Raw genomic sequence first — 25091 nt, 5'->3', positions numbered from 1 at the left:
GATGCAGACCCTGCCGCCTGTGTCAGGACCGTACGTTCCGTTCCATTGCCACTTTTTCAACCGCCTTCCTTGCTCCTTCAGCTGTCACAGGAACCAAGTAACTCTGTCCACACTTAAGCAGCATCTTTAGACCCCTCCCCCTGATACTTTTAGGAGGATGATTCATCAAATACTAAGCGCTAGGGGTATAGCAGGGACTATAACAGATGACAGCCCCTGCCTGGTGGAGTTTATATTCTGGAGACCCTGTAGTAGACTGGCCCTAGCCCACATGTGTTTAGACCACATGACTTCAGAAATAGCAAGAGGAACATTGGCAACAAATAAAAAAAATAAAGACTTAGGAGTCAGACCCAAATTTGAATCCTGGCTGTGCTCTGTGACTTTATTACATTACTTATTCTTCGTGCCTCAGTGTCCTGTAAAACAGATACAATGAGCCTGGCAGGGGTAAGAACACCTGGAGGCACTGGTGTGGATGGCCTGCCTGGCACTCAGCCAGCATGCACAACGCTTGCCCTCCTCTTTGCCTTCCATAGGCTCATGGACATGTCTCTGGCCTTGTTGTAGTCTCCAGGCCAAAAGGGACTTTGATACTTGTTGAATGCTTCCTTTCATGTCACAAATGTGACAGCAGCCAGAGTGAGCGCTTGGCTGTAGTTATTCAGCAGAGTTTGCACCAGAGTTGATATCAAAACCAGGGGCGACTCTCTGCCTAACTGTTGTGTCTTTGACACTTCTTTGCTGCTTGATTCTCTGAACTTAGGTTTATCAGCAGGAGGCTGAATGTGAAACTCCATTGTTAACTGTTTTCTTCAACTGCTACCTTTAGATGCTGGGCCCACTGAATTTCATGACTATTATAATCTCCATCTTCCCAGGCAATCTTGTGTCGTTATAATGAGGAGAGTCAAAAACATGCAGCCTTAAGCCTCAGCAAAGAGCATAATCCAACTCAGTATGAAGAGCGGATGAGGATACAGAAGGCTGGAGGAAACGTCAGGTAACCAGGGGACTGAGAGGAGCTCATGGGAAGGAGGGCTGTTGGCTATGGAAGGATCCTGAGACCTTGAAGGAGTAGAACTTTCCCTGTTAGGCAGTCTTCAATATGACGAGGCTCTGTCTGAGATCTAACACTGGTGACATAGGTGGATGACTGTTGTAGATTTCACATGTGTCCAAGTGGAAGGACTCTTGCGTCCCTACATTTGCAAAAGGACAAATTCATATTTACCGTTCACAGTGTTTTCTGTGCCTAGGGGGTTTCTTAAATACTGTCATTTGTCGTGGTGTCTGGCGCCTGTAATCCCAGCTACTTGGGAGGCTGAGGCAGGAGAATGGCATGAACCTGGGAGGCGGAGCTTGCAGTGAGCCAAAATCGTGCCACTGTACTCCAGCCTGAGCAACAGAGTGAGACTCCATCTCAAAAAAAACCAAAAAAAACACTGTCCTGTCACTTGTCGCACTGAGTAAGTTACAGTTTTAGGTGAATTCTCCAGAGAGAAAATCTGAAGTAGTTAAGACAGGTTAAGTAATGTCTTTGGACTTCTTGGGAACTGTCTTTGGGCTTCTTGGGAACAACCGGCACAGAGGAACCTGTCTGTCTTGGCTTTGTCTTTTGCAGTTTCGTTTCACTCTCTCTTTAAATCTGAAAATCATATGTCTACTTTGGTTTTATTATCTGCTTCTATCCAAGTCAGCTAAAGGAGGGCATAAGTCTTTTCTTTAGAATTGCACTTCAAGAGCATTGCATTATGAATTTGACCAGGAGTATTTTCTGGTTTATTGTACAGTTTGACTATTAAAATTTTATTTTCTGCCAGAGATAAGAGAGATGTCATCTCTTAGTATAAGACTGCACTTACCTATCCTTTGAAGTGTAGTTTCTCTTCTGCTGTTCATTTGGGGAAGCCTTTTTTATTGCTCTAGGCCGAATCTAGTCAGTGGTACAGGGAGGTTTCTAGAGAGTAGTTGGAACCCTTAGCGTTTGTTCAAAAAGCTCCTGGTTTAGTAAGAAGCAGTTTCATTCATGGTTGCTGCAGTTTGCATGAGCAGTGATGGGATTTAGGCCTGTTTTCAGGCCTCAAGCAGTGTTGTTTGCCCAGGTTTTGCCACTGTAACTACTGTCCTGGTAACTACTATGGACAGTCATGCCTGAGGATGTGACTCTTAATGTGAGTGTAAGCATCACCTCTTCTCCCCTTTCTTGTAAGTTTTACATTTATTCTGCTTTTGCCTGAACTCCTTGAAAATAATTTGATACTGACAGTCCTATGGCTGAAAGTAAGGCCAGTTGTGCCTGAGGCCAGGGCTGGCTCCCCCACTCTCAGCTTTTATTATTAAATTTTTCAGACATACAGAAGAAACTTTACAGTAGTAAACATTTCCAAATCTACTAGCAGTGAACATTGTGACATGTTTAGTCTGTATAGATGTGTGTCAGGTTGAGCTGTTTAAAAGTTGCAGATATGATGACATAATACCCTAAATACTTAAACATGCACCTCCTGAAGATAAGGACGTTCTTGCCATAATTAATGAGAGTTTTTGCACCTAAGATAATAATATTTCCTTAGGTTATATTAGGTTATCTAATATCCTGTCCAAATTCTTATTTCTCAAGTTATCCCCAAAGTATCTTTGTTTCAAACCAGGGTCTAGTCAGCATTCATGTCTACCGTGGACTTGACTTGGCATTTCTTTTTTTTTTTTTTTTTTTTTTTTTTTTTTTTGAGAGAGAGAGAGTGTCTTGCTCTGTTGCCTAGAGTGCAGTGGCACAGTCACAGCTCACTGCAGCCTTGACCTCTGAGGCTCAAGCAATCCTCCAGCCTTGGCCTCTCAAGTAGCTGGGAGCACAGCATGTACCACTATGCCTGGCTATTTTTTTTTATTTTTTGGTAGAGAGAGGGTCTCTCTCTGTTTTCTAAGCTGAGTTCAAGTGATCCTTCTGCCTTGGCCTCCCAGAGTGCAGGGATTACAGGTGTGTGCCACTGCACCCTGCCAAGACTAATTTCTTACCAGGCTTTGAACCGTGTTATAGGCCAGCAGTTGTATAGAGTCACCACCATTCTGAACTTGCGTTTTTTTTTATGGTGTTATTTCCGTGTATTTCCTATAAACTGGAAGTTAGGTGTAAGGCCTTCTTTAGAGTCAGATGAGATGTTTCATGGGGGATGCTGTTTACTCAGTAGCCCTTCACTTCAGTAGGCACATGATGTGACCTGTAAGTTGCCAGATCCCAGCACTTGGCTCCAGTGGTAACAGCCAGATGCTCCTGTCACCTTGTGTCATCAGCAAGTAATGTGGGGAGGTTCACTGGCACCTTGTGAATATTCTGTTTCCTGTCAGCCTTTCACCTAATGGTTTTAGCGTCCCTAAATCATTATTTCATCAGGGATATCTAAGATGATTTTCATATTCTGTGATTCCTTTCACATGTGTTAGCAGGCATTCTGTAAAGAAACTTCTTATTCATCATCAATAAGAGAACATCATAGATTCTTCTAAAAAAGCAGAATGAATGTTTCATTCTGTCCTTTACCAATTTGAAAGGAAGATAGTCACCTATAGTTGTGGAAATTAGTGTTTTTCTTTCACTCCTCTGTGTCTCTCCCTCCATCCTTCCTTTGTGAATCACTGTGTGCCAATTGACTGTTCAGCGTGTTGTAGTCACAGTCATGGTGTTTTCTGCTGCTCACGTTATTTCAGATATGGCCAGTGGGAACTCCTGCCGGCTGGTTCCTGTGTCCCTTTCATATGTATTTATTAATGTTTAAGAACCAAAAACCAGGCCGGGTGCAGTGGCTCAGAGATCTGTAATCCCAGCACTTTGGAGGGCTGAAGGGGGTGGATCTCTTGAGCCGAGGAGTTCAAGACCAGTTTGGCAACATTGGTGAAACTGCATCTCTACAAGAAATACAAAAAAAAAAAGAGAGAGACAAATTAGCCAGGTGTGGTGGCACACGCTTGTGGTCCTACTCAGGAGGCTGAGGTGGGAGGATTGCTTGAGCCTGGGAGGCAGAGGTTGCGGTGAGCAGAGATCATACCATTGCACTCAAGCTTGAGTAACAGAGCAAGACTCTTGTCTCAAAAAAAAAAAAAAAATTACATCAGTGTAGGGAATAAATTTTTTAAAAAAAGAACCCAAATCCATGTTCTCGGGTGCTCAGTTCAGTTGGATTGTCGTTAGTTCTATGTCCACTCAAAACATACAGAACTAGGAAACATAACACACTTTAAATTGCAAGCTTGGAGTGCTATTTCTTACTCATATTTAACATTACAGAGTTTTCTTTGGTTTAATATTTGTAGCTCATTTCTCTTAATGCTAGAAATCTTGGTTCTTAACAACAGTATATTTATTTGTTAAAATAGTTTCATAGTATCAAAATCATCACTACTAGGGGAGCAGAGGGCTCACACCTGTAATTCCAGTGCTTTGGGAGGCTGAGGCAGGAGGATCGCTCCATACCAGGAGTTTGAGAGCAGCATGGGCAAAGCATTGAGACCTTATCTGTACAAAAAATAAAAATAGCACCGTGGAGCCATTTCTGGTGGTGTGCGCCTGTAGTCCCAGCCACTCGGGTGGCTGAGACAGGAGGATCACTTGAGTCTAGGAGTTCTAGGATACAGTGAGCCATGATTGTGCTGGTGCACTCCAACCTAGTTGACAGAGTGAGACCCTGCCTCAAAAAATAAAAATATCCTAACTTTAGTTTGTGTTCCTTGCTGTTCTCTTGTCCTTAGAATATATCTCACTAAAGCAGTACTGTTGGCACTGTGTGCAAAAGTGAATTAACTATTTTTTACTGTGGTTATTTTGCCACTTTGGTTATTACTACTATTAGTTAGTTTTCTGTTTATTTTTACTCAGTTCATTGTTTTCAGTTTATCCAATTTATAAAGGGCTTCTTTCCCTTTATACAATACGGGGAGAAATGAGAACCCCTGTGCATGACTGGTGGGAATGTGAAATGGTGTGCACTATGGAAAACAGTATGGCAGTTCCTCAGACATTCAACAGAGTTAGCATATGATCTGCAGTTCCACCTCTGGGTATATACCCAAAAGAATTCAAAGCAGGGACACAAACAGATATTTGCACACCCATGTTCACAGCAGCCTTATTCACCATGGGGAAGAGGGGGAAGCAACCCAGATGTTCATTGACAGATGAATAGATAAGCAACGTGTGAGATGTCTGTATAACAGAGTATTATTTAACCTCAGAAAGGAAGGAAATTCTGACCCATGCTACAAAATGGATGAACCTGAGGACTTTATGCTAAGTAAAAGAAGCCAGATGCGAAAAGACAAACACTAGCATTTCACTCATAGGTACCAGTCAAGTTCACAGAAAGTAGAATGGTGGTTCCGGGGGGATGTGGGGGATGTGGGGTTAGTGTTTAATGGGAACAGTCTCAGTTTGGGAAGATAGAAGAAGTTCTGGGGATGGATGGTGGTGCTGATAACACAACAGTGTGAATATATTTAATGCTGCTGAACCCGTACACTTAAAAATGGTTAAGATGGTAAATTTCATGTATATTTTACCATAATAAAAAAAAAATGAAAAACTCCCTATTGCATCCTTCAAAATCTAAATTGAGTAAAAAGACATTTATAGATGTCATGCTTTCATCCCTGTCGCCTTCATCCTATTTCTTGATTCTTTCCAGTATTTCTTTTTTTTTTTTTTTTTTTTTGAGACGGAGTCTCGCTCTGTCGCCCAGGCTGGAGTGCAGTGGCCGGATCTCAGCTCACTGCAAGCTCCGCCCCCCAGGTTCACACCATTCTCCTGCCTCAGCCTCCCGAGTAGCTGGGACTACAGGTGCCGCCACCTCGCCTGGCTAATTTTTTGTATTTTTTAGTAGAGACGGGGTTTCACCGTGTTAGCCAGGATGGTCTCGATCTCCTGACCTCGTGATCCGCCCGTCTCGGCCTCCCAAAGTGCTGGGATTACAGGCTTGCGCCACCGCGCCCGGCCTTTTTCCAGTATTTCTTAACAAAAGTATGTAAATCTTTGTGCATTCTTATTTTTTTCTGCTTTCTTACATTGAAGTAGCTATGTAGCAGTGAATTTTTCTGAGAAGATTAAGACAAGTTTTTTATTTTACAAGGAAGGCAGCTGAACAAATGGGAAGTTTACATACAGCATTTAAATTTAAATGTCAGTACTGTGTGCCTAGAACTTGATCAAGTGCAGGCCTCTCACAACTAAAAGTAACTGTTGTAGCATTGTACCTTTGGTTATCTTTGTAGCACTCATTGTATGAATACATTGGATTTAGGCATCCACCAGTCTTTGGATGGTCAGGAGATGGAGCTTCATCCTCCCAACCTTAACTTTGCAAACATCACTTGTGGATAGTCTATTGAGACCAACTGTGTCTTGCTTTTACTGACATGCAAGAGGAGCTGAAGTCCAAGCAGCTTCCAGCTGCTTTAGCAGCCAGATTAGCCTTAAACACACAAGTAGTAGGATGTCTCAGTCTCACCCAGTCTCTCTCTCTAGAGAAAGAATTAGAACAGAAAATATCAACAAAAATAGCTAAGATCTGAAGACACTGTTGAACAGCTTGCCAAACAGTAGGAAAACAGTTTTCTGGTTGGCAGAAAACAGAGAAGAGAAATAAAGCAGCACAAAGCAAAAGTTGGAAGTGCGTAAGGGCAGGAGGACAGTCCTAATGAGGGCTGGTACCAACGGATAGGCAGATTGGCTTGGTAGGCTGAGACTTAAAATGCTATTACTTGGCCGGGCATGGTGGCTCATGCCTGTAATCCCAGCACTTTGGGAGGCCAAGGTGGGTGGATCACGAGGTCAGGAGTTCAAGACCAGCCGGGCCAAGATGGTGAAACCCCATCTCTACTAAAAATACAAAAATTAACCGGCGTGGTGGCAGGCGCCTGTAATCCCAGCTACTTGGGAGGCAGAGGCAGGAGAATCACTTGAACCCAGGCAGCAGAGGTTGCAATGAACTGAGATTGCGCCACTGCACTCCAGCCTGGGCGATAGAGTGAGACTCCATCTCAAAAAAAAAAAGCCACTACTTGTTAAGTGTTGTAATTACGGGGCTGGGGGGAAACTGAAGGAAGGGGAAAGAGAGTGAACTTTGGGCAGTTTGTTTGAACTTTGAAAACTGGGCAATGGGGGAGAACCTGCTGTGAAACAGTTTTCTATTGTGTCTGTAGTAGTGCAGACTTTCTTAAGAAATGGACATGGATAGAGTACGTATTGGTGGCATGCGCCTGTAGTCCCAGCCACTTGGAGGCTGAGGCAGGAGGATCGTTTGAGTCCAGGAGCTTGAAGCTATAATGCGCCACCATGTCTGTGAATAGCCACTGCACTCCAGTCTGGGCAACATTGCAGGACCCTTTCTCTTCAAAACAAAGAAGTAGTCTGGTGAAATGGATAAAGCAGACTGGAAAGTACGAAGCCTGTGTCTCTGGGGCTGAGTCCCGACCAGCCTCATCAGTGGTGATCCTTTTGAACTTGTACCAACAGTTTCCAAAGTAGACGTGGCATGGATTTACCCTTGTGTGATGCTCGATCTCAGAGTTGGGACTCTGTGATTGGCCTTTGTTGAACTGACAGGTATTTGAATGTGCACATCTATGTAGGACATTGCATTGGGTGTAGGCATAGTGCCAGGGCAGCTTGCTGCATCATTACCAAACGCTTTTCCTGGGATCCATCATCCTGTCCGTGTGCTTTCTGCTGTTACTCTAGCAGTTCAGTGAATGGAAGATTACTACTCTGTATGTGGAACTTTGAAAACAAGAATGAGGCCACATTATACCTGTAATCTCAGCACTTTGGGAGGCTGAGGTGGGAGGATTGCTTGAGGCCAATTGTTTAAGGACCAGCCTGGGCAACACCCCATCTGTACAAAAAAAAATTTTTTTTTAATTACCCGGACTTGGTGGCACCTTTAGTTCTAGCTACTCAGGAGGCTGAGGTGGGAGGATCACTTGAACCCAGTGAGCGATTGCACCACTGCCCTCCAGCCTGGGCAACAGAGGGAGACACTGTCTCTATTTAAAAAAAAAATAGAGAATGAGAGATGGCAGTTCGGGTGCTGCTCATATTTTCCTTCTTTAGACTTAGGAGTTGTTTCACATTTTCTATACTGTGTTGTGCAGTACCAGAAGTTGCTGGTGGCTACTTTGGCTTCTGGGACCTGCCGTGGCAGAGGTGGTTATTGTAATCCTAATCTTGTTGAAACAGGATGGGTTTATGACTGGAATGTGGGGAATCCACACCAGACACCCAGTCACCTGGTTATGGGAGAGGTGCTTTGTTGGGTTTTCATAGCACTTCACTGTGAGCTGCTTCCTGAACTGGCACTCTTAAGGCCAAGTGCCCCCACCCATCTTCAGTCCGCAGCTCTTCCCCTGTGCACTCTGTTTCCTCTTGCTGTTTAACGGTTTGTATCCTAGAAGATCACTAGGGTTTTTGCAGATACCAGCAGAAGTCTTTGAAGAAGAAAAAACATGAGAGGGTAACTGGGGCCCAGAGAAGGGCCAGGCTGAATTCTGCCTTTAGGACAGCAGCCCAGGAAGCATTTCCTACCATGTGCATCCATCTGCACCGCATCTTCTGAACTTGCTTGGTCCATGGAACCCCGTGGTGATCCTAAACACCCACGCACAGCCGTGGCATTTGTGGAGTGCCCTCTTGCACTTTTGAGTATGGTTGTCTTCTCTCCCTTTACAAACAAGGGCCTGAAGGGTAGAGAGCTTGCAGCTGCTTAAGGTGACAGTGCTACAGCCCAGACCAGAATTGTTCTTTGGGGCAATAGGCTCCCCCAAATGGTTTTTCCTTGGCAATAGGACTGTCCCTTAGATGTCTCTTCCCATTTGTAGATCGCTGCCCCATCTCCTCCATATCCCCTTACCTAAAAATAGAGTGGGTGAAACTATGGTGCTATGCAGGATGCTCTCATTTATATTAACGTTAAACCATCCCTGTGGAGCAAAAGACATGTGCTCCACAGCCCAGGAATAGCCACTCTCAGGGATTTTCCAAATCTAATTAGATTGAAATGCAAAATATCCCTCTGTTCTAGCTATTGTTAACCCTCGCTGCATGTGGGAAACACTCAAGGAGCTTTAAGATACAAAAACACTGCCAGGCTCCCCTACCCAGTCCAGTCAAATCCAATTCTGGACTTTGGACCTAGGTGAGTGATGAGAACTGCTGAGTCCTGTCGAAGGTTAAGCTGGACAGTACTGCTTGGCAGCCACTGGAGGTGCTGTTCCCACCCATGTGCAGCTGGTTAGGGTCCCTACCCCAGGGCAGCAGTTAATGGCCTAGACACTCCTGCATATTGGAGACCAAGAAATGTCAGTACTGGTTAATAATGTGAATCCCACAGTCTGTATCTTTCACACTTTCATTCTCTGCTTTTAAGGTGAGATTCTAAGTACTGTGGACCCATAATCTGTCAGGTAGAGTCTGAAATGTTTTTCCTCTCATTTTAGGGATGGGCGTGTTTTGGGTGTGCTAGAGGTGTCTCGCTCCATTGGGGACGGGCAGTACAAGCGCTGCGGTGTCACGTCTGTGCCCGACATCAGACGCTGCCAGCTGACCCCCAATGACAGGTAAAAGGGCCCTATCAGAGGCACAGGTGTGCGTGCACGTGGCTTGCTTTCTTTTCCTCACTTCTTCCAATTTGTATCAAGGCTTTGTTGGAGGGAAGGTGTCCATGGTGCTAGGCCCTGGGGGTGCAGAGATAAACAGAACGTGGTTTCTGCTCTGGTGGGGTCCACAGTGGTGGGGAACACACTTGGGGCTGGGCAGCTGCAGTCCAGTGTGTCCTAGGCATGTGCCATGTGCTGGGGTCTTTAGCAGGAGGGGAAGGGGGATATCCCTGTCAGAGAAGGGCCTTCCTGGCAGAGGGAACACGCACTAAGGCATTAACATATGACAGTGTGAAAGCTTGGCCAGACAGGCGCTTGGAGGACCGAGGGAGTGGTGGGAAAGTGATAGCAGGGTACTTCAGGGGCAGATCCTGAAGGGCCCTCAGTCCCATGCTGGAGAGTTTGAATTTTAGTTGATCATTGGTGGAGAATCATAGGTTTTTGCACAGAGCCAGGACTGGTTGAGAAAGAGACTGTTCACTTGTTCATCTCCTGTTCTCTATGCCTAAACGTATGGCACCATGCCGGCCGAGGGCAAGGCCTCAACAGTTAAAGATGGTTAAAGATGCTATTTTGGAGCTAGGGAGGCCCATGAGCAGCGGTGCAGCAGCCCTGGCCTGATGGTGAGGGCGGAACTAAGGTAGTAACAGGAGGCGGACAAGGAAAGCTCCCGGAAGCAGGATTCACAGCATTGAGTTGATGAGGGGAGGCGAGAGACTAGTGGCACTGTGGCGGGGTGGTCCTCTGAGTGCTTCTCTGAGTCCTACCCCAGTGCTATGGATGAAGAGCACTTGCCTTGCTTTGGCACTTGCTTGCTTGGCCTTGTCTCGAGCCACTGCCCCATTCTCCACATCTGCCTGCAGTGTGTTTGTTATATTCTCACGTACCCCGGGGTCCTCCATTACCTTTCCAGCAGCCGCCGCCTCTGGTTTTCTGAATGATGCATCTTCTGCTTTGCTTCCTAGCTCCCCTTCCTGGGTTGTAATCGTGGGTCTGTGTGATTGGGTATTCAGGGTGTGACTTTCAGGACACTGGAAGGGGCAGGAGCCTGCCAGGACTAGGCCCCACTGTGTTCTTAGCGTGGACGACATGCTCAGCAAATAGTGGCTGAATGAAAGCCTGGTCAAAAGAGGAAAACAGGCTGGGTGGGTGGCTCACGCCTGTAATCCCAACACTTTCGGAGGCGGAGGTGGGTGGATCACCTGTGGTCAGGAGTTCAAGGCCAGACTGGCCAACATGGCAAAACCCCATCTCTGCTAAAAATAGAAAAATTAGCCAGGCGTGGTGGTGGGTGCCTGTCATCCCAGCCACTCAGGAGACTGAGGCAGGAGAATCACTTGAACCCGGGAGGCAGAGGTTACAGTGAGTTGAGATCGTGCCACTGCACTCTAGTCTGGGCGACAAGAGTGAAGTCCGCCTCAACAACAACAACAACAACAGAAAGGAAAACAGACACAGATATTACAGTGAGAAAAGGAACGTGGCTTATACCATAAAGCCGTAGGGAAGCATATTCCCCACCCCCAATACCGGGAGAACTAGAACTGTCAAATGGAATCCATTGGCGTTCAGAAAGATTCCAGGGGCAGTCTAGAGGGCTTGATTCTGAAAGGGAGAACATGTGGTTTTCAAACACAGGAACACACACAGCTACCCCTTGTTGGGCCTTGGACTTGCGTGCAGCCCCCAGGGTGTGCATTGTGCGCCCAATTATGTTTCACCGAGGCCGGGCTCATTCTCAGCTTGATGTCTGGAAGTGGTGGAAGGCCTGTGGTGTTACAAACTCTTGTATATTTACCATAACACCCATATTTTTATTCAGTGGTTTTTCTTGTGTTTGTCTAAGAAAGTATAGCACCTAATGTTTGAGGTAATAATTCTGTTAATTGGTGAAGAGAAAGATAGTCTCTGTTTTGATGTATAACATCCTATCCACAAATACTTGTAAGTAGTTTAAACCTTTGTCTCAGAAGTTGAAACCTTTGTCTCAGAAATTAAGTGGGTTTAAACAGATCTTAGCCTGGCCAGATGCAGTGGCTCATACCTGTAATCCTAGCACTTTGGGAGGCTAAGGCAGGTGGATCACCTGAGGTCAGGAGTTTGAGACCAGCCTGGCCAACATGGTGAGACCGTGTCTACTAAAAATACAAAAAATTAGCTGGGTGTGGTGGCGGGCGCCTATAATCCCAGCTACTCAGGAGACTGAGGCAGGAGAATAGCTTAAACTGAGAAGGTGGAGGTTGCAGTGAGCCAAGATTGTGCCATTGCACTCCAGCCTAGGCAACAAGAGTGAAACTCCATCTCAAAAAAAAAAAAAAAAAAAAAACCTTAGCCTTTGAATAGTTGGACAAATACTTATTTTATCTCCATCTCCAGGCCTTTTTTTTTTATTTTTTATTTTTTTGGTTGGACCTAAAACCCATTTATATTTCTCCCTGGTGTTGTAGGTTCATTTTGTTGGCCTGTGATGGGCTCTTCAAGGTCTTTACCCCAGAAGAAGCCGTGAACTTCATCTTGTCCTGTCTCGAGGTGAGAAATCTCACATGGGAGTAGTGGTTGTCCCAGCTGTGTCTTCGTTTTCAGAGAAGTATAAGTCCTGAGACCCCATGTCCTCCCATTGTTGAACAGCTCTTTTGCCCTTTTTCCAGTGTGAACGCTGCCTACTGACTCACTAGTCAGTTTGTCCTGCCAGCCCTGATGGAGACCAGAGCAGCTCCTCTTCCTGGCAGTAGTGTCTCAGGAAAGTGACAGGGTGCAGGGTCACCCCATTCACTCATTCCCTTTCTCATCTGGTAGGATGAGAAGATCCAGACCCGGGAAGGGAAGTCCGCAGTCGACGCCCGCTACGAAGCAGCCTGCAACAGGCTGGCCAACAAGGCGGTGCAGCGGGGCTCGGCCGACAATGTCACCGTGATGGTGGTGCGGATAGGGCACTGAGGGGTGGTGCGCGGCTAGGAGCACGCATGGTGTTGACTTAAAAGGTTCATTTTGTGTGTGTGCACATTGTGTGTTTTGTGTACTCCTGTGGGACTCCCATGGTTGTAAATAAAGGTTTCTTTTTTTTTTTTTCCTAGTCTTTTGAGTTATTACACTGTGAGTACCTGTTGACCCTTCAGAGATTATGTTTGCTTTTGAATATGCTGTCTTTCCTTGTTAAAACCATTATAGGCATCTTGGACTGGCTCGGAGTGGCCTGCAAGCTGCTGGTTGTGTGATGTTTTCTAGTTCACAGGCATTTTGCTGTGCTTTCACTCTCATGATGACCCTGGTCGGGGAAGTGGCATGTTGCAATGAAGAGACCGAGGAGATGACTGGTTAGAGACAAGGCTAGGACCAGACCGGGGCTTTTGGAACCCTCTAGCTCTTTTCAGTTTTCCCTATGGAAATAGTGTTGGAAAATGTTGCATAGCATAAGCTCAGGCTCAGCCAGGAAATAGACTGATACACAAGGTTACTTGTGCATCAGACCTTCCAGAAACAGTACAGAATTAGCGATTCTGATTCCATTGGTGAGAGCTGCAGTCTGGCAGCAGGAGTCTGGAGGACTAGGTTCAGTGGCTTCCATCTGGACCCCCTGGGTGTAGGTGTGCACCTTCCTGTTGGAGCAGGCAGCCTGCTGCTGAGCATGCCCCGGAAATTCTGCTGCCCACATGAGGTAGGTGTGGGGAGTTGGCCCTGTGCTGGAATGAGGTTAATCTTTGCAGTAACACCTCAACCCTTCTGTGAAAGATTTTAAAAGCATGAAAAGAGTACATGAATCATCTCAGAAGAATAAGCTTTAAAATACTTTTCAAGCACTTGTTTATATAGAAAACGTCGTCATCATGACTAAGTTTTTAGTAAAGCAGCTCTTGGATCCTTTTGTGTAAATGTTTGGCTCAGGATGATGTAAGATTCTAAAAATTTGCGTTTTTCAGAATCTGTTTTGTAATGTTCCCTGGCCCCTACCCAACTCACACACATGGTTTTATCACCCAGTTGATTCAGTGAGTGGAATTGGTATCCATGCTACAAGGACCTCAGTGGTAAATGCTTCATGTAAACCTTAGATGACTCCTGTGGGTCTGTTGTGTAAAAGCCGCAAATAAAAACTGAAGTGTTGGTGCTGTCCCTTCCCCAGGGAGTTTTAAGAGCCAAGTACCCATTTTAGTTTGAGGACTGGGACATTGTCCAGTGTGGCATCATTGAAGAAAAGAGCCCTGGTACCCCAGAATCAGGAAATAGAACTATTTGGTAAATAACTTCCTATAGCAAACCAGGTGTTTGCACACTGATGTCTCTGCCTCATACATCCCTATGTCCCACCATCCCCCAGAGGCTTGACCCTAGTTTCCCAGAAAGGTTCACTCCCAGCCTTCAAGGGAGCCCCTCCCACGTAGAGGCTGGAGGCCATCTCCGCTTCACCTTGGAGGTTTCTCCTTACTGTGCTTAGTGAACCTGGGCTAAAGGATTGATTCTGGATCTTAAGGTCTCCCTTTTGTAACTGTTGTGTCACACAGTTCTTTAGTTGAACCACCCCCCCGAAGTCAGTTATATATATTCCACCTGGCAGTATTAGACAATAAATACTTTAATAAATTGCTGCATAACACACTGAGAAAATGGAGATGTGGATATGTGGCTTTTTCAAGAGTAAAAGATGAAGTTCTCTAAAATATCTGTGCCCAGTGGATACAAAGTGAAATCTAGATAAGGGTGTGGCCACATCACCCCCTTATCAAAACGCACGGGATGCAATACCCAGGCCAGCCCAGTACTTCTAGGTAGGGTGGGTATGAGTCCTACTGAGAATCGCGCCAGGCCTGCCCCAGGGCAGAGTGGTTGGTTTTTGTGTATTACTGCACTTGGGGATGGAGATGTTTGATTCGGAGTTGGGGTTTGGAAGCTGGGCTCCTGGGGATCATTCAGGCCTGGTGGTGGTCACCTCATCCGAAGGCCAGTTAGAAGGTGAAGGTGACTGGCCATTGCTCCCTTCTTTCCCAGGCCTAGAGCACCCTTGCCAGACCAGCTTGGCTCCCAGGAGGTCCTGAGGCACCAGGTTCTTCATAGCCTGTTGTGTTGGGGAAGCAGTGGGTTAACTCTTCCTCAGCAGGTAGAAGGCCCTGGAGGTCACCGCTGAGGGCCTTGTCCTCTTCACTACCTACTCTCAGACAGTCCTGCACTTTAGGGAAAATGTGGGAGGCTGTGGGCTCACAGCCTAGGTCTCCTCATGAGAGCTGCCATCCCCATCCCCAGGCCCCATCACTGCCACAGGAGCACAGCAGGCTTCAGACCAGCCCTCCCGAGACCACCCTTTCTCGGGACCGTCTCTCATCCACCACCTGTCCAATCTCAGCCGCATCGCCACCCAAGTGGGAAAGATGCTTGGGAGGCTCATCCCAGAGCCGCTGGACCAACCCAGGCCCTGGCATCCCTGGTGGAAGTCTCTTGCTTCAGCTGTTCGGATGGGTCAGCAGGCCTGGCTGTCTCCAATCTGTCAAGACGTTCTAGATCTTTCCTCTGGTGGGTGGGTCCTAGCAGTGAGTCAGCACCTCAGAGGGGAGGGGAAAAGGGATCTCATCCTCCTCTGGAAAGGGTGGAAGGGGCCTTGGCTGTGAAAAGATTGGCAGAGGAGGGGAAGAGTAGAGCTCTCATTTGGAAAGGCCTTCTGAGGTGAATTTGTGAGTTAATCTTGCATACATTAGAACTGGAAGCTGGGCCCAGACTCATTGTCCCCCAAAGGCCCTTGTCCAGTGTCCCTCTGGCCCAGGCTAAGCAGTGCTCAGCTCCACTGGCAGGTGGAACACAGGGGAGGGGCAGGAAAGACCAAGGAGCCAATGGAGACCAGGGGCTTGGTGGGAGACCCTGTCCCTTCTGAGCAGTAAGAACACACGGCGTCCTTCTCTGTGGCAGCCCCCTCAGCCCTGCATCAGCTGACCCTCTTCCAGGTAGGGGCCCTGGCTGGTGCGCTCTGCACAGAGAGGTGAAAAAGGTGGGGCTGGGCGCAGGAAAGACGAAGAGGCCATCTGGGCAGGTGCTGAGCAGGCCAGGAAAGAGTCGGCCTGCAGCTCGGGACTAGCAGGTGTCCCCAGGCATGCCGACTGTTTCCGGGATAACAGCTGAAGATGGTGTCCTGAATCCCCCCTGGCTCCGGGACCACCAGTGTGCACGTCGCGTCCGTAGGCCTGCCTGCCGTGGCTCTGTGGGCTGAACTGCAGTGGCCAGTGTGGGCAGAGTTCCGGGTGGGCCTCTTCCTGCATGTGGCCACGGCTCCTCCGACACTGTCCGCACATTGTCTAGACCTGTGCTCCATTTGCCCCGAGAGGAGGGGACTGTGGTGGCTGCTCACACGCCCAGGAGGACAGCGCTGAAGTGGGAGCCACTGCGCACTGTGAGGGAGGAGCCGCTGGCGTTGTCCAAGAACACGGAGGCCCACTGCCCCATCTGCAAGGAGGGTGCCTTTGAGGCACTGGGCCACCCCAACAGCCTGCAGAGGCGACCCAGGGGCCAGCCAGCCACACTCCCTCCTGCCCACTCAGCCCCGCACATGGGAAGGGCTCAGGCCCAGAGAGTAATGTGGCTGCCAAGGTCACAGAGCAAGGGCCCGCGCGGGTTGGGCCCTGTGCCCCACGCAGCACCTCTCCTGCTTTCCCCGCAGTGCCCTATGGTTCGCGCGTGTGGGAGCAAGCCCCTGCTCAGGGCCAGAGTGGGATTCAAGAGTCCAACAGGTTTCTCAGCTGCAGGGCTTCTCAGAGCCTGTAAGGGCTCCAAGTCAGGTGGGAGGGTGGCCCTTCCCCACAGGCCTGGCCCTGCAATCATTTGGCAGGGCCTTCCATGAAACCAGCACTCTAGCCTGGCTGCTCCAAACACGGTCATGTGCCAGCAGCATCACATTCTCTGGGAACTCCCAGAAATGCATAATCTGGGATCCACCCAGAGCTGCCTCAGGATCTGCATCTTAAGATCCAGGTGCGGCAGAGACTGAGTTCACCAAACACGCTGTGCGGCACCCAGACAGGAACTCTAAATGCCCTTCAGCAAGCACAGACTCTGGAGCCAGATGGCCTGGCCTCCATTTCTGGCTCTGCTGTGTGAACTCGGGCTAACTCGGGGAGTAGCACTCCCTTCTCCAAAGCTCTGGGAGAATTCAATAGCAGCTGTTACTCCACACACCTGCACTCAGTTGTTTTCTGTTAGTAAATTCCACCTTTCTGTCCATTTCTCTACCACTTGCCAAAATTCCCAGTGCCAGAAAGAGATGGTCACTTAGGGTTTTAGGTAGGAAAATAACATCTCTGGCTTCCCACAGTCACAGGAGACTCAGGGCGTCAGCGTGGGCAGAGTCAGCCTGGCCTCCATTCCCTCCCTCCACCGGTCCCTTCAGCGGACCTGTGGCGGCTGGGAGTACCCGGCCTCAGAATGAGGTGCTCAGGAAGTCTGAATGTTGGGACTGCAGAGCAGAGCAGCTGCTCAAGTGGGCAGGCGCCCTGGGGGAAAGGCTGTTTGGAGGAAGGAGATCAGAACTTGAAGCCTGGCTGTGTCCAGACCAAGGTGAGCACTTGGCATGTCCTGGACCCTCTCCCAGGCCTGGAGTCTGAGGGTACTACACCCGGTGATCCTGAACATCTAACAGCACCCTTCTGCACCCAGCCACCCGTGGCCATGCCCAGGTGGTGCCCCTCCATGCCCAAGCCTGCCCCACTCACCTGCAGGTACAGGATGCCGTTCACGGAGATGGTGAAGAGCTCACTGCTGTTCTCCAGGCCCATGATGGCTTCCAGGGAGCTGTAGCCAAAACAGAAGGAGGGTCAGCCTTCCCCATGAGACCCCACCAACTTCACCCACAACACACAATTCTGCCAGCAGCCAACACATGCCCAGCAAAGTGCCTGGCCCTGGCCAGGTCTTCCAGTGGAGGTGGTATCTGAACCGAGTCCCCAAAAGGAGGCAGGATACAGGGCCAGAGGCATGCTTGCTGTATTGGGAAAGGCAAGGCCAGGGCCCAGCAAGGGGCAGCAAAGCCCTGGCTCCGATGGGAAACAGGACACTGGCTGATACAGCCTCCGAAGTGGGGGTGTGGTGGAAGGTGATGCTAAAAGTTGGTGCAGGCCAACACACTCTGGGGGTTCAAAGGCAGACTAAGAAGTTCTGGACTTGATCCATTCATTCACGTCTGCTCCAGGTATCGGCAGGGCATCTCCGCTGTACCTCGGCTGCCTTCTGGGTGTGGGGAGATAGGGAGCTCAGTCACGGCACTCAGGAGCCAGATGGTGCAGGAGCAAGGGATGCGATGATGGGGAAGAAAGTTCCCGGGTGAGGGGTGGGAGGGCGACTGAGGAGGGGCCCTCCAGAAAGCTGTCTGGAGAGGCCTCTTGGAGTAACACTGGTGCTTCGGGCCCCAAGATGAAAGTCCCCGAGGTGGGGAGGAGGCGGGAAGCTGGGAGGAGGCGGGAAGCTGGGAGGAGGCGGGAAGCTGGGAGGAGCCAGGCCTCCTAGGACCTGGGGAGGAGGTGAAGGTCTGGGCGGGAAGTGGCCTAGATTCCGGCAGCAGTGCCCCCTGGAGTTTCGGCGGCTTGAGTCCTCAGGGGCGGGGGGGGGATGAAGGGCGGAGGGGCCTACCCGCTTGGCCATCCAGGGACCTGAGGACTCCCCTTCCCGACAGTCCTGCCGCTATGACTGGTGAGGGTCCCGGGCCCTCAGCCTCTCTCGTACAGGCTGAGAGGCTGAGAAATCATCCCCTGAATAACTTTTTCCTATCTGATTCCCATCCCCAATTTAATATTAATTAACAAGCAAGCTGGCCCCCACCTCTCCCTGGGGGTCTCAGGAAGAACCTTTCACGGCACCCTTTCCTACTTTTTCCTTCTTTAATCCCCTTACCATGATGACTTCGCCTCTCCATCTACTAACTTGATTTTTCATTCTGCTGCTCCATCTTCAAACCCCTTCACCTTTCCCATTCTACTCCTGCCATGCATTGAAGGGTCTTTTGGGGTAAGCTCTGGGTTTAGGGGCCTCCTCCATCCCTCAGCTACCCTGGATCTTTGCCCACCTCTTCCTCAGAGCCCCCACTGAGGGACCGTAGCCCTGTCTAGGGCTGTGGAAGGAGCAGACTGGTTCCCAACTCTTTCTCCCTACTCCTGCCCACACACATCAGGAGAATCTTCCCTAAACCCTTCTCTGCCTTTATTTTTTGATTTGTGCAACTTGTAACTAGGTGTTTATGGAATAAAGGAGAATGGAAAAAAGAAAAAAAAAAGTCATTTTTAACAGCCCCTGGTTGCTGTGAAGGGAAGGCCTGATCGGGGCAGGAGTAGACCAGGAGACCTGGAAGGAGGTGTGGGGTCACCCAGGCCACGGCGGGGTGGGAACGGGTGGAAGCCCCGTCCAGTGCCTTGTGTAACCACTCACAGCTTGTGGGGGCCAAGCGACTGCGGGCGTGGGGTCCGGGCCGGGACGCACTCACGTGTTGCGCTGGCACCGGGACTGGATGCAGATGAGCAGGCGCAGGTGGTCTCCGGGGCGCGGCGGCCCCCTCCTCGGTGGCTCCCCGAGCGCTGCGGGGGAGGGCGGGACGTGGTCACCCAGGCAGGCGGCTGGGTGGGCGACAGGGCGGGCGGTCCCCCCACGCCCCGGGCCTCACCCACGTGCAGCGTGGCAGCGAGCGCGTAGAAGCCAGCCACGGGCGCCCTGTACTGGCCGCTGGTCAAGTTCAGGCCTGAGCCGCGGCGGAAGGCACCCTCCGCGTCGGGCTGCGAGGGGCATGGATAGTCATCCCGGCTCCCGCCTGGCCGCATGGTGCCACCCGCCCTCCCGCGCGCCCGCACTCACCAGGTAGTAGACGCCCAGCTCGTGCAGCGCGCGCCGCTCCACCAACGCATCCCGGCGCAGGCGGCAGAGGAAAGCAGCCTCCACGCGCGGCGCCCGCGGCCCCGGGGCCAGGGGCGCGGCCAGCAGTGCCAGCACGTCCCCCGCCGCGTCGTCGTCGTCCTCCCCGGCGGTGGCCGAGACCGGGGCTAGGCTCGCAGCGACGGACCCGGCGGGGCCGCATGTGCAGGGTTCGTGCTCCACGCGCTCCCGCTGCCGCACAGCGCCTGGCACAGAGCGAGCGGTGGCCGCGCGCCGGGGACCCCTCACCCGCCCGCCGCGTGGGTGCAAGCGGGACAGGTGCAAGCAGGACAAGGGGCCTGCCCGGCGCAAGGGTGGGGCGAGGGCGACGCCCCCTCGGCCTGAAGGGCCTCGGAGGCTTTGCTTCCTGACCCTGCAGCGGCTTCCGTTTCCCTCACCATTTGGGAAGCTCGGGCAGAAGTGCCCCAGCGCGCCTGGTCTCCAGCCTCACCTCTACCCCACCCACATTTTCCAAAGAAGCTGGGGGTAAAATAAGGGATTGCGACTTTACTGGAAGTACAAGGAGGTTCTTCAGGGCAGAAGGTGGTATATTTAAATGAACAGGACATTGAACTAAAAGGGAAAAAAGGCTCAATTCTAATGACTAATGTGAGCCACTGCTCGGGAGCAGGCCTCAAAGTGTGGACTCCGAAGCTCGACTCAGCTCTGCCTCCTCCAGCGCAGGTTGCCCCAGCCTGGGCCAGTGGTGACTGTGGGTGCCAGGCCGAGCTCCGCCTGGTGCTGCCCCATACACTAGCCTCTGCCTTTCACTGGGCTCTCCTGACTTCCAGGCAGGGCATGGGCGCTGGTCCCTGAGCACCTGCCATGCTGAGTGGCCAGGCCCATCTTCCTCTGTGAAGCCTTCTCCTGGTCATGGTCCCCAACTCCCAGCCACCCCCAGCCCTGACCCTTGGCAGACGTGGGCCAAGACGGGGGAGGGACTGGACCTGGGCCAGCTCCACTGTCCTTGAGTCCAGCCCAGAGCAGGTCCTCCTTGGGTGCCTGCGCAAGTGCTGAGGTTGGCCCTGTCGGCTCCTCGGGACACCCTCCCAGGCCCAGCTCAGTGCAGGGGGTGTGTGCCAGCTGGTGCACACCCCTACCTTTCAGCAGCAGCTGGAACTCCTTCAGCAGCGCCTCGGGTGGGATGATGGGGCCTGGGGGGCCCTGGGGACCGGGAGGCCCAGGGGGCCCTGGCAAGCCGAACTGAAAGGGAACCTTGCCAGTGAGGACATATGAGGAGCAGGCTCTTGCCACTAAGAGGCCGGCAAGAGAGCTCCCCAGTGGGCTCCAACCTCCAGCCGAGGGTCTACCTCCAACTGGAAGCTTCTCCTGGAGTGAGTACAAGGACTGCGTTGAAGGTGGGGGCCCTCAGGGTGGGGCTTTGGCAGGGAAGGGCTCTGCCCTGAGTGGGGAGGCAGAGGGCTGAAGCCCACTCCTGCAGCCAGGCCTCCTGGAGGGAAGACGACTCCAGGCAGCTTTTGGGGACTTGCATCTCAGGGTCTGCACTGGGCCGGAGTCCACCATCAGCAAGTCCCCACTAGGCTGGGTTGGGACCCGAAATAGGAACCAGTGAGCCCCTGTCGGGAGCAGCTTAGGGCAGGGCCAGGAGGCTGGGGCAGAGGTGGAAGGCCAGGCCACGGGGACAGCCTGGCCTGTGCACCTGCCTCATGTGCTCTGAGCTGGCCTTCCATCGTGTGGTCAGATCCCAGGCAGGTGAGACTGGCCCCCAGGGGACAGAGAAGCCCATACCCTGTATGTGCCATTTTGGGGGCTCCAAGTAGGAGGCAGCACCAGGACCAAGCACCAAGTTTCCGCTCAGGCCAAGACCCAAGGCTGAGTGAGGGTGAGAGCGCAGCAGTCGCCAGGACCCTGTGCCCCTAGTCCCCGGGAACCAGGTACTCCTGCAGGCCCCCCCCAGCATGGACAAGGTTCTCACCACAGCCTGCGTTAGCCCAGCCTCCCTGGCCTGGATGCAGAGGGAGGAGAAAAGAGGGAGTGCTTGGCATTTTAGGGGTATGGGGAAATGGTTGGGACCAGGCCCCTAACTCAGGGCTCCCCCTGGGGCTGCCTGGGTTCTTTCTCTGTGTTCTCTGTCCCCAGGCCGAGGCGTGAGGGGTATGCTATTAGAAATGTTCAGGATGTAGGAGTGGATGAGGAGCGAGGAGGTGGAGCCCCCCGACGGCCTGGTGCTGACGGAATGCTGGCCTCACCTTCAGCTTCTTGGCCTTGCCTTTGGTCCTCTTCTTGCCGTTGACACCCTTGTCACTCTGCCTGACGAAAAGCATCCAGGTGTCCCGGGGATCAATACTGTGTGCACGCTCGGCGGTGGGCTCCTGGAACACAGCCAGCCCAGCAGGGCGGTTGGCCTCACTGGGCTCCCACCAAGCAGGTGGGACACTTTGCAGGAGGTGACTGTGTGGCCTTCTGTACTCTGGGACCCTGGTCCTTGTCACCTGTGGTGCCCTCAAAGGCAGTGCCTCAAAGGCGGCTCCCAAAGGGCCCCCCACCCCTCGCACCTTCTCCCCTTGGCCCGTGGAGGACGACTCCTAGGGAATAGGCCACACCTCGGCCTGGACGTGGCACTCGGGAGAGGCAGACCCAAGACGCCTGGAGGGAAGATGGGGGCAGGGCTCAGGTATCGGCGTGAATCCCTGCACTGCTGGGCCTCCTTCCTCCAGAGGAGCTGCAGTGATCACACCACCCTCCAGTCACCAGAAAGATCCAACCACGAGAGCACCCATAGGTGCTCAGGAAGAAGCAACTGTGATTATCAGGGAGCCCAACTACTAGCCAGCCCTCCTCTGTCCATCCCCCACTGTCAGAAGTTCTAAGGAGGCAAATTCAGCCCTCACAGCTGCCTCAGGTTACAGTTCAGTGGAGGAGAGAACCAGGTGAGCTGCTCCTCTGTCCATCCCCCACTGTCAGAAGTTCTAAGGAGGCAAATTCAGCCCTCACAGCTGCCTCGGGTTACAGTTCAGTGGGGGAGAGGACCAGGTGAGCTGTCATGACATGAGGCCTCTGCACGGGACGTTCATTTCCTCAGCACTTCTGAGACACTGACTCAAGCACGGACAGTGAAGCTTCCAGAAGTTCCCATTCCTGTCCTCGCTGCATCCTGACTGATGCTGACACTGAGCACAGTTTTGGAGGGAGCTTTCTGGGGGAGGACTTGGACCCACTGGGCTATCTGGGCTCCAGGCAAGGCTGCCAGCTGGGAAGGAAACCAGCCCAAGAGGGCTTAGATGCGGTCATGGGTGCTGATGCTGGGGGCTGACAGAAGGACCCTGGGATTTTGTAGCTGACCAGGCCCTTTTATCAGAGACAAAGCCGGCTGCCAAGTCACTGCCTTTGGTTCCTGGCTGCTCTGGGGGGACACAGGGCCTTCTTTTGGGAGCTGGTTGACCAATGCACAGGCTAGGGTGCTGTGGTGGGAAGATGGGGCTGCGGTGCCAGAGGAGCCTGTGGTTGGATGGAGAAAGGGTTCAGGGTGCCCAGGGCCCTCAGCGCGCTCAGCGCTTCCCTGTGCCTTGGAGGGTCAACTGTACCACCTACTGGCTGCTCTCCACTCTACCCCCTCCCAGGACCCTCTTCCACTTCGCGTGTGCCCTCTGCGGAAACACGCAGTGAGGATGCTGCACACCAGCCAGGAGGGGTGTGCCCAGCTGACCTTCCCAGCTGCACCTGTAGCCTGTGGATGGACTCTGACCCCAGTTTGGTTTGGGGGTAGAGCTGTTCACAGGCAGAACCATGTCAGTTGGCACACCAGGAGATGGCCCCAGTCATGACGGTGGGTATTGGGCAGCTGCCCTGGTTCCAGCCACAAGGAGTCTCTCAGAAACAAGCCTTGGAGCCTGGGAGGACCTCTGGTGTCACCGTGTCCCCTACAAACAGGGTCCAACCAAAACTCCACCTGGAAGCACCTGAGCTCCATCTGCCTCCTGCTGGCCATGCCCTGACATTCGGCTGCTGTGCCCGCCTGGGTGGTCTGGCCAACTGCAGGGGGAGGGGTGCCCTCAGTCCCTGGAAAGCAGCTGGGGGTGGTGCGGCTGGGATAGAGAACGCTGGGGGACCCCAGGCCTAGCTGCAGCCCTGTCCCCTCTAGTAGATGCCCTCCTGACTCTCCCCTCTACTGTCCCTGAGCATCTTCAGAGTCAAGAGCACCCGCCGCCCACCCCGGCTTCCCTGGAGCAGCCCTGCCCCCCTGACCCAAGGCCCGGCCACACTGAGGGCCCCTCCGAAGTTCTCCTCTCCTCAGGCCCCAACCGGACCACCCTCTGCGCAGCAGTCCAGGCTCCAAAACCCTGGAGAGGAGGGGGCAGGGCAGAGCTCAAGATCACCCCTTCACGGCCAGAAGCTACTTGACTCAAAGCCCCATGTCATTCCCCACCCTGAACAGCCCCCTGACCCCAGACCCGCAGGGAAACACTTTGTTTTCAGAGAACTGCACCAAATAGATTGGGGGCGGTGGCAGTAATTTGCTTACACTTTTTACACATGCGTTCTTCCCAATTTCCTCAACTCAAGTTATTTACACTTTTATTTCCCAACTTCCTTCTGTCCCAAAAGAAAAGGGGGTTTTCGCCGACCTAGCAGAACCTTGCTTTAAGTCAAACTACCCCAAAGCCAAAGTCAAGACTCCCTGCCGGGCTGAGGGCAGCGTCTACACGGCCCTGAGTCTCAGCGGAGCCCCGGAGCCCCGGAGCCGGGCATTGCAGCAGCTCTCGGGGATGAGGGCGGGCTTGGCCTCTCCGTCCTCCTCCCGGGCCGGAGCTTGTGGGCGCGGGCTGGGTCCGGAGCGGACCCGGGCGTCTTACCGGCAGACGGGCGGCCGGCCCCGCGCGGCTCTCCCCGGGGCCCCAGGGCAGCTCGTTCCTGGGTGACGGCTCCTCGCGGGCGCGGCTCCTCGAGGGCGCCCCAGGCTCCGGGGACCCCAGGCCCGCGGCGGCGGCCAGCAGGCCCGCGTAGACAAGCAGCAGGCGGGCTCCGGCGGGGCGGCGGGCCGAGGCCATGCGGGCGGCGGCTCCGAGTGCGGCGTCTCGGGCGTCCCGGGCTCCTCGCCTTATAACGCGCTTGAATCCCCCGCCTCGCCCGAGACCGCGCGCCCGCCCGCGCCCCCTCCCGGCTCCCGCGCGCGCTGCAGGGGGATGGGGGGCGTGTCCGGGCTGGGGGAGGGGGGCACGGGGAGCAGGGCGGGGAGAGGGAGGGGTGTTCCCGTGCTGTGCGCGTCCCCCCTGCAACTCCCGGTTCTGGGGTCCCTCCTTCGCGCTGCCAGCGCTTCCGCTTCGTGGGGAGCGAGGCGCCTCTTCTCCCGGCCCTGGACCCTCTGCCCTCACGACCCCATTTTCTTTGCGGAGAGCCAGGCGCTGCCTCCTCCCAGCCGGCCCGAGGATCCTTTCTCCCCTCTCTATCCCCCACGTCCTCTGCAGGGACCCCCGAGGTATCCCCTCCCCATTCTCCTGGACGCGCCCCGCGAGGGTCAGGCCTCTACGACACAGGTGGAGCAAATCGGAGCCGGGAGACCCTCGGGGCCCCTTCTCAGCTCCCCTTTCCCAGGGGGAACTCCCCCTTCCAGGCTGCCCTCC

General features: G+C 52.7%; 3 protein-coding genes across 9 annotated transcripts in view; 1 reads left to right on the top strand and 2 right to left on the bottom strand.

Annotated features, from left to right (window-relative positions):
- Positions 1 to 12708, top strand: part of ILKAP (ILK associated serine/threonine phosphatase) — a 33984-nt gene extending 21276 nt beyond the window's left edge. For both annotated transcript variants that reach the window (XM_007966844.3, XM_038001301.2), the window contains exons 9-12: positions 882 to 1003; positions 9484 to 9603; positions 12090 to 12171; positions 12439 to 12708. In XM_007966844.3, coding sequence (XP_007965035.3) covers positions 882 to 1003; positions 9484 to 9603; positions 12090 to 12171; positions 12439 to 12579 — 465 coding nt within the window. In that variant the 3' untranslated portion in view covers positions 12580 to 12708. The remainder of the gene's footprint in view (positions 1 to 881; positions 1004 to 9483; positions 9604 to 12089; positions 12172 to 12438) is intronic.
- Positions 12709 to 15126: 2418 nt separating this feature from the next.
- ERFE (erythroferrone) lies at positions 15127 to 24594 on the bottom strand. Of its 6 annotated transcripts, none has more exons than XM_007966843.3 (8): positions 24324 to 24594; positions 21720 to 21842; positions 20610 to 20724; positions 19453 to 19715; positions 19269 to 19373; positions 19088 to 19178; positions 17328 to 17406; positions 15127 to 15233 (listed from the first exon to the last, which is right to left on the bottom strand). In XM_007966843.3, the coding sequence occupies exons 1-7, from the start codon at positions 24516 to 24518 to the stop codon at positions 17348 to 17350; spliced, it is 951 nt and encodes a 316-aa protein (XP_007965034.3). In that variant the 5' UTR covers positions 24519 to 24594; the 3' UTR covers positions 15127 to 15233; positions 17328 to 17347. The 6 variants fall into 6 exon arrangements, with proteins under 6 accessions (XP_007965034.3, XP_072876295.1, XP_072876296.1 ...); XM_073020194.1 differs by lacking the exon at positions 15127 to 15233 and adding an exon at positions 15910 to 16010 and having other exon boundaries at positions 19265 to 19373; XM_073020195.1 differs by lacking the exon at positions 15127 to 15233 and adding an exon at positions 15910 to 16010.
- On the bottom strand, positions 15199 to 15914 carry LOC103218175 (uncharacterized). The gene is made up of 2 exons (XM_007966838.3): positions 15745 to 15914; positions 15199 to 15682 (listed from the first exon to the last, which is right to left on the bottom strand). Exons 1-2 carry the CDS (start codon positions 15912 to 15914, stop codon positions 15199 to 15201), a joined length of 654 nt encoding a protein of 217 aa, XP_007965029.3.
- Positions 24595 to 25091: the final 497 nt, after the last annotated feature.

The sequence above is a fragment of the Chlorocebus sabaeus genome, chromosome 10 (genome assembly GCF_047675955.1).
Source record: "Chlorocebus sabaeus isolate Y175 chromosome 10, mChlSab1.0.hap1, whole genome shotgun sequence".
NCBI classification, from domain to species: domain Eukaryota; kingdom Metazoa; phylum Chordata; class Mammalia; order Primates; family Cercopithecidae; genus Chlorocebus; species Chlorocebus sabaeus.
Note: the sequence above shows the minus strand (reverse complement) of the source record. Positions and strands in the feature narration are given on the sequence as shown.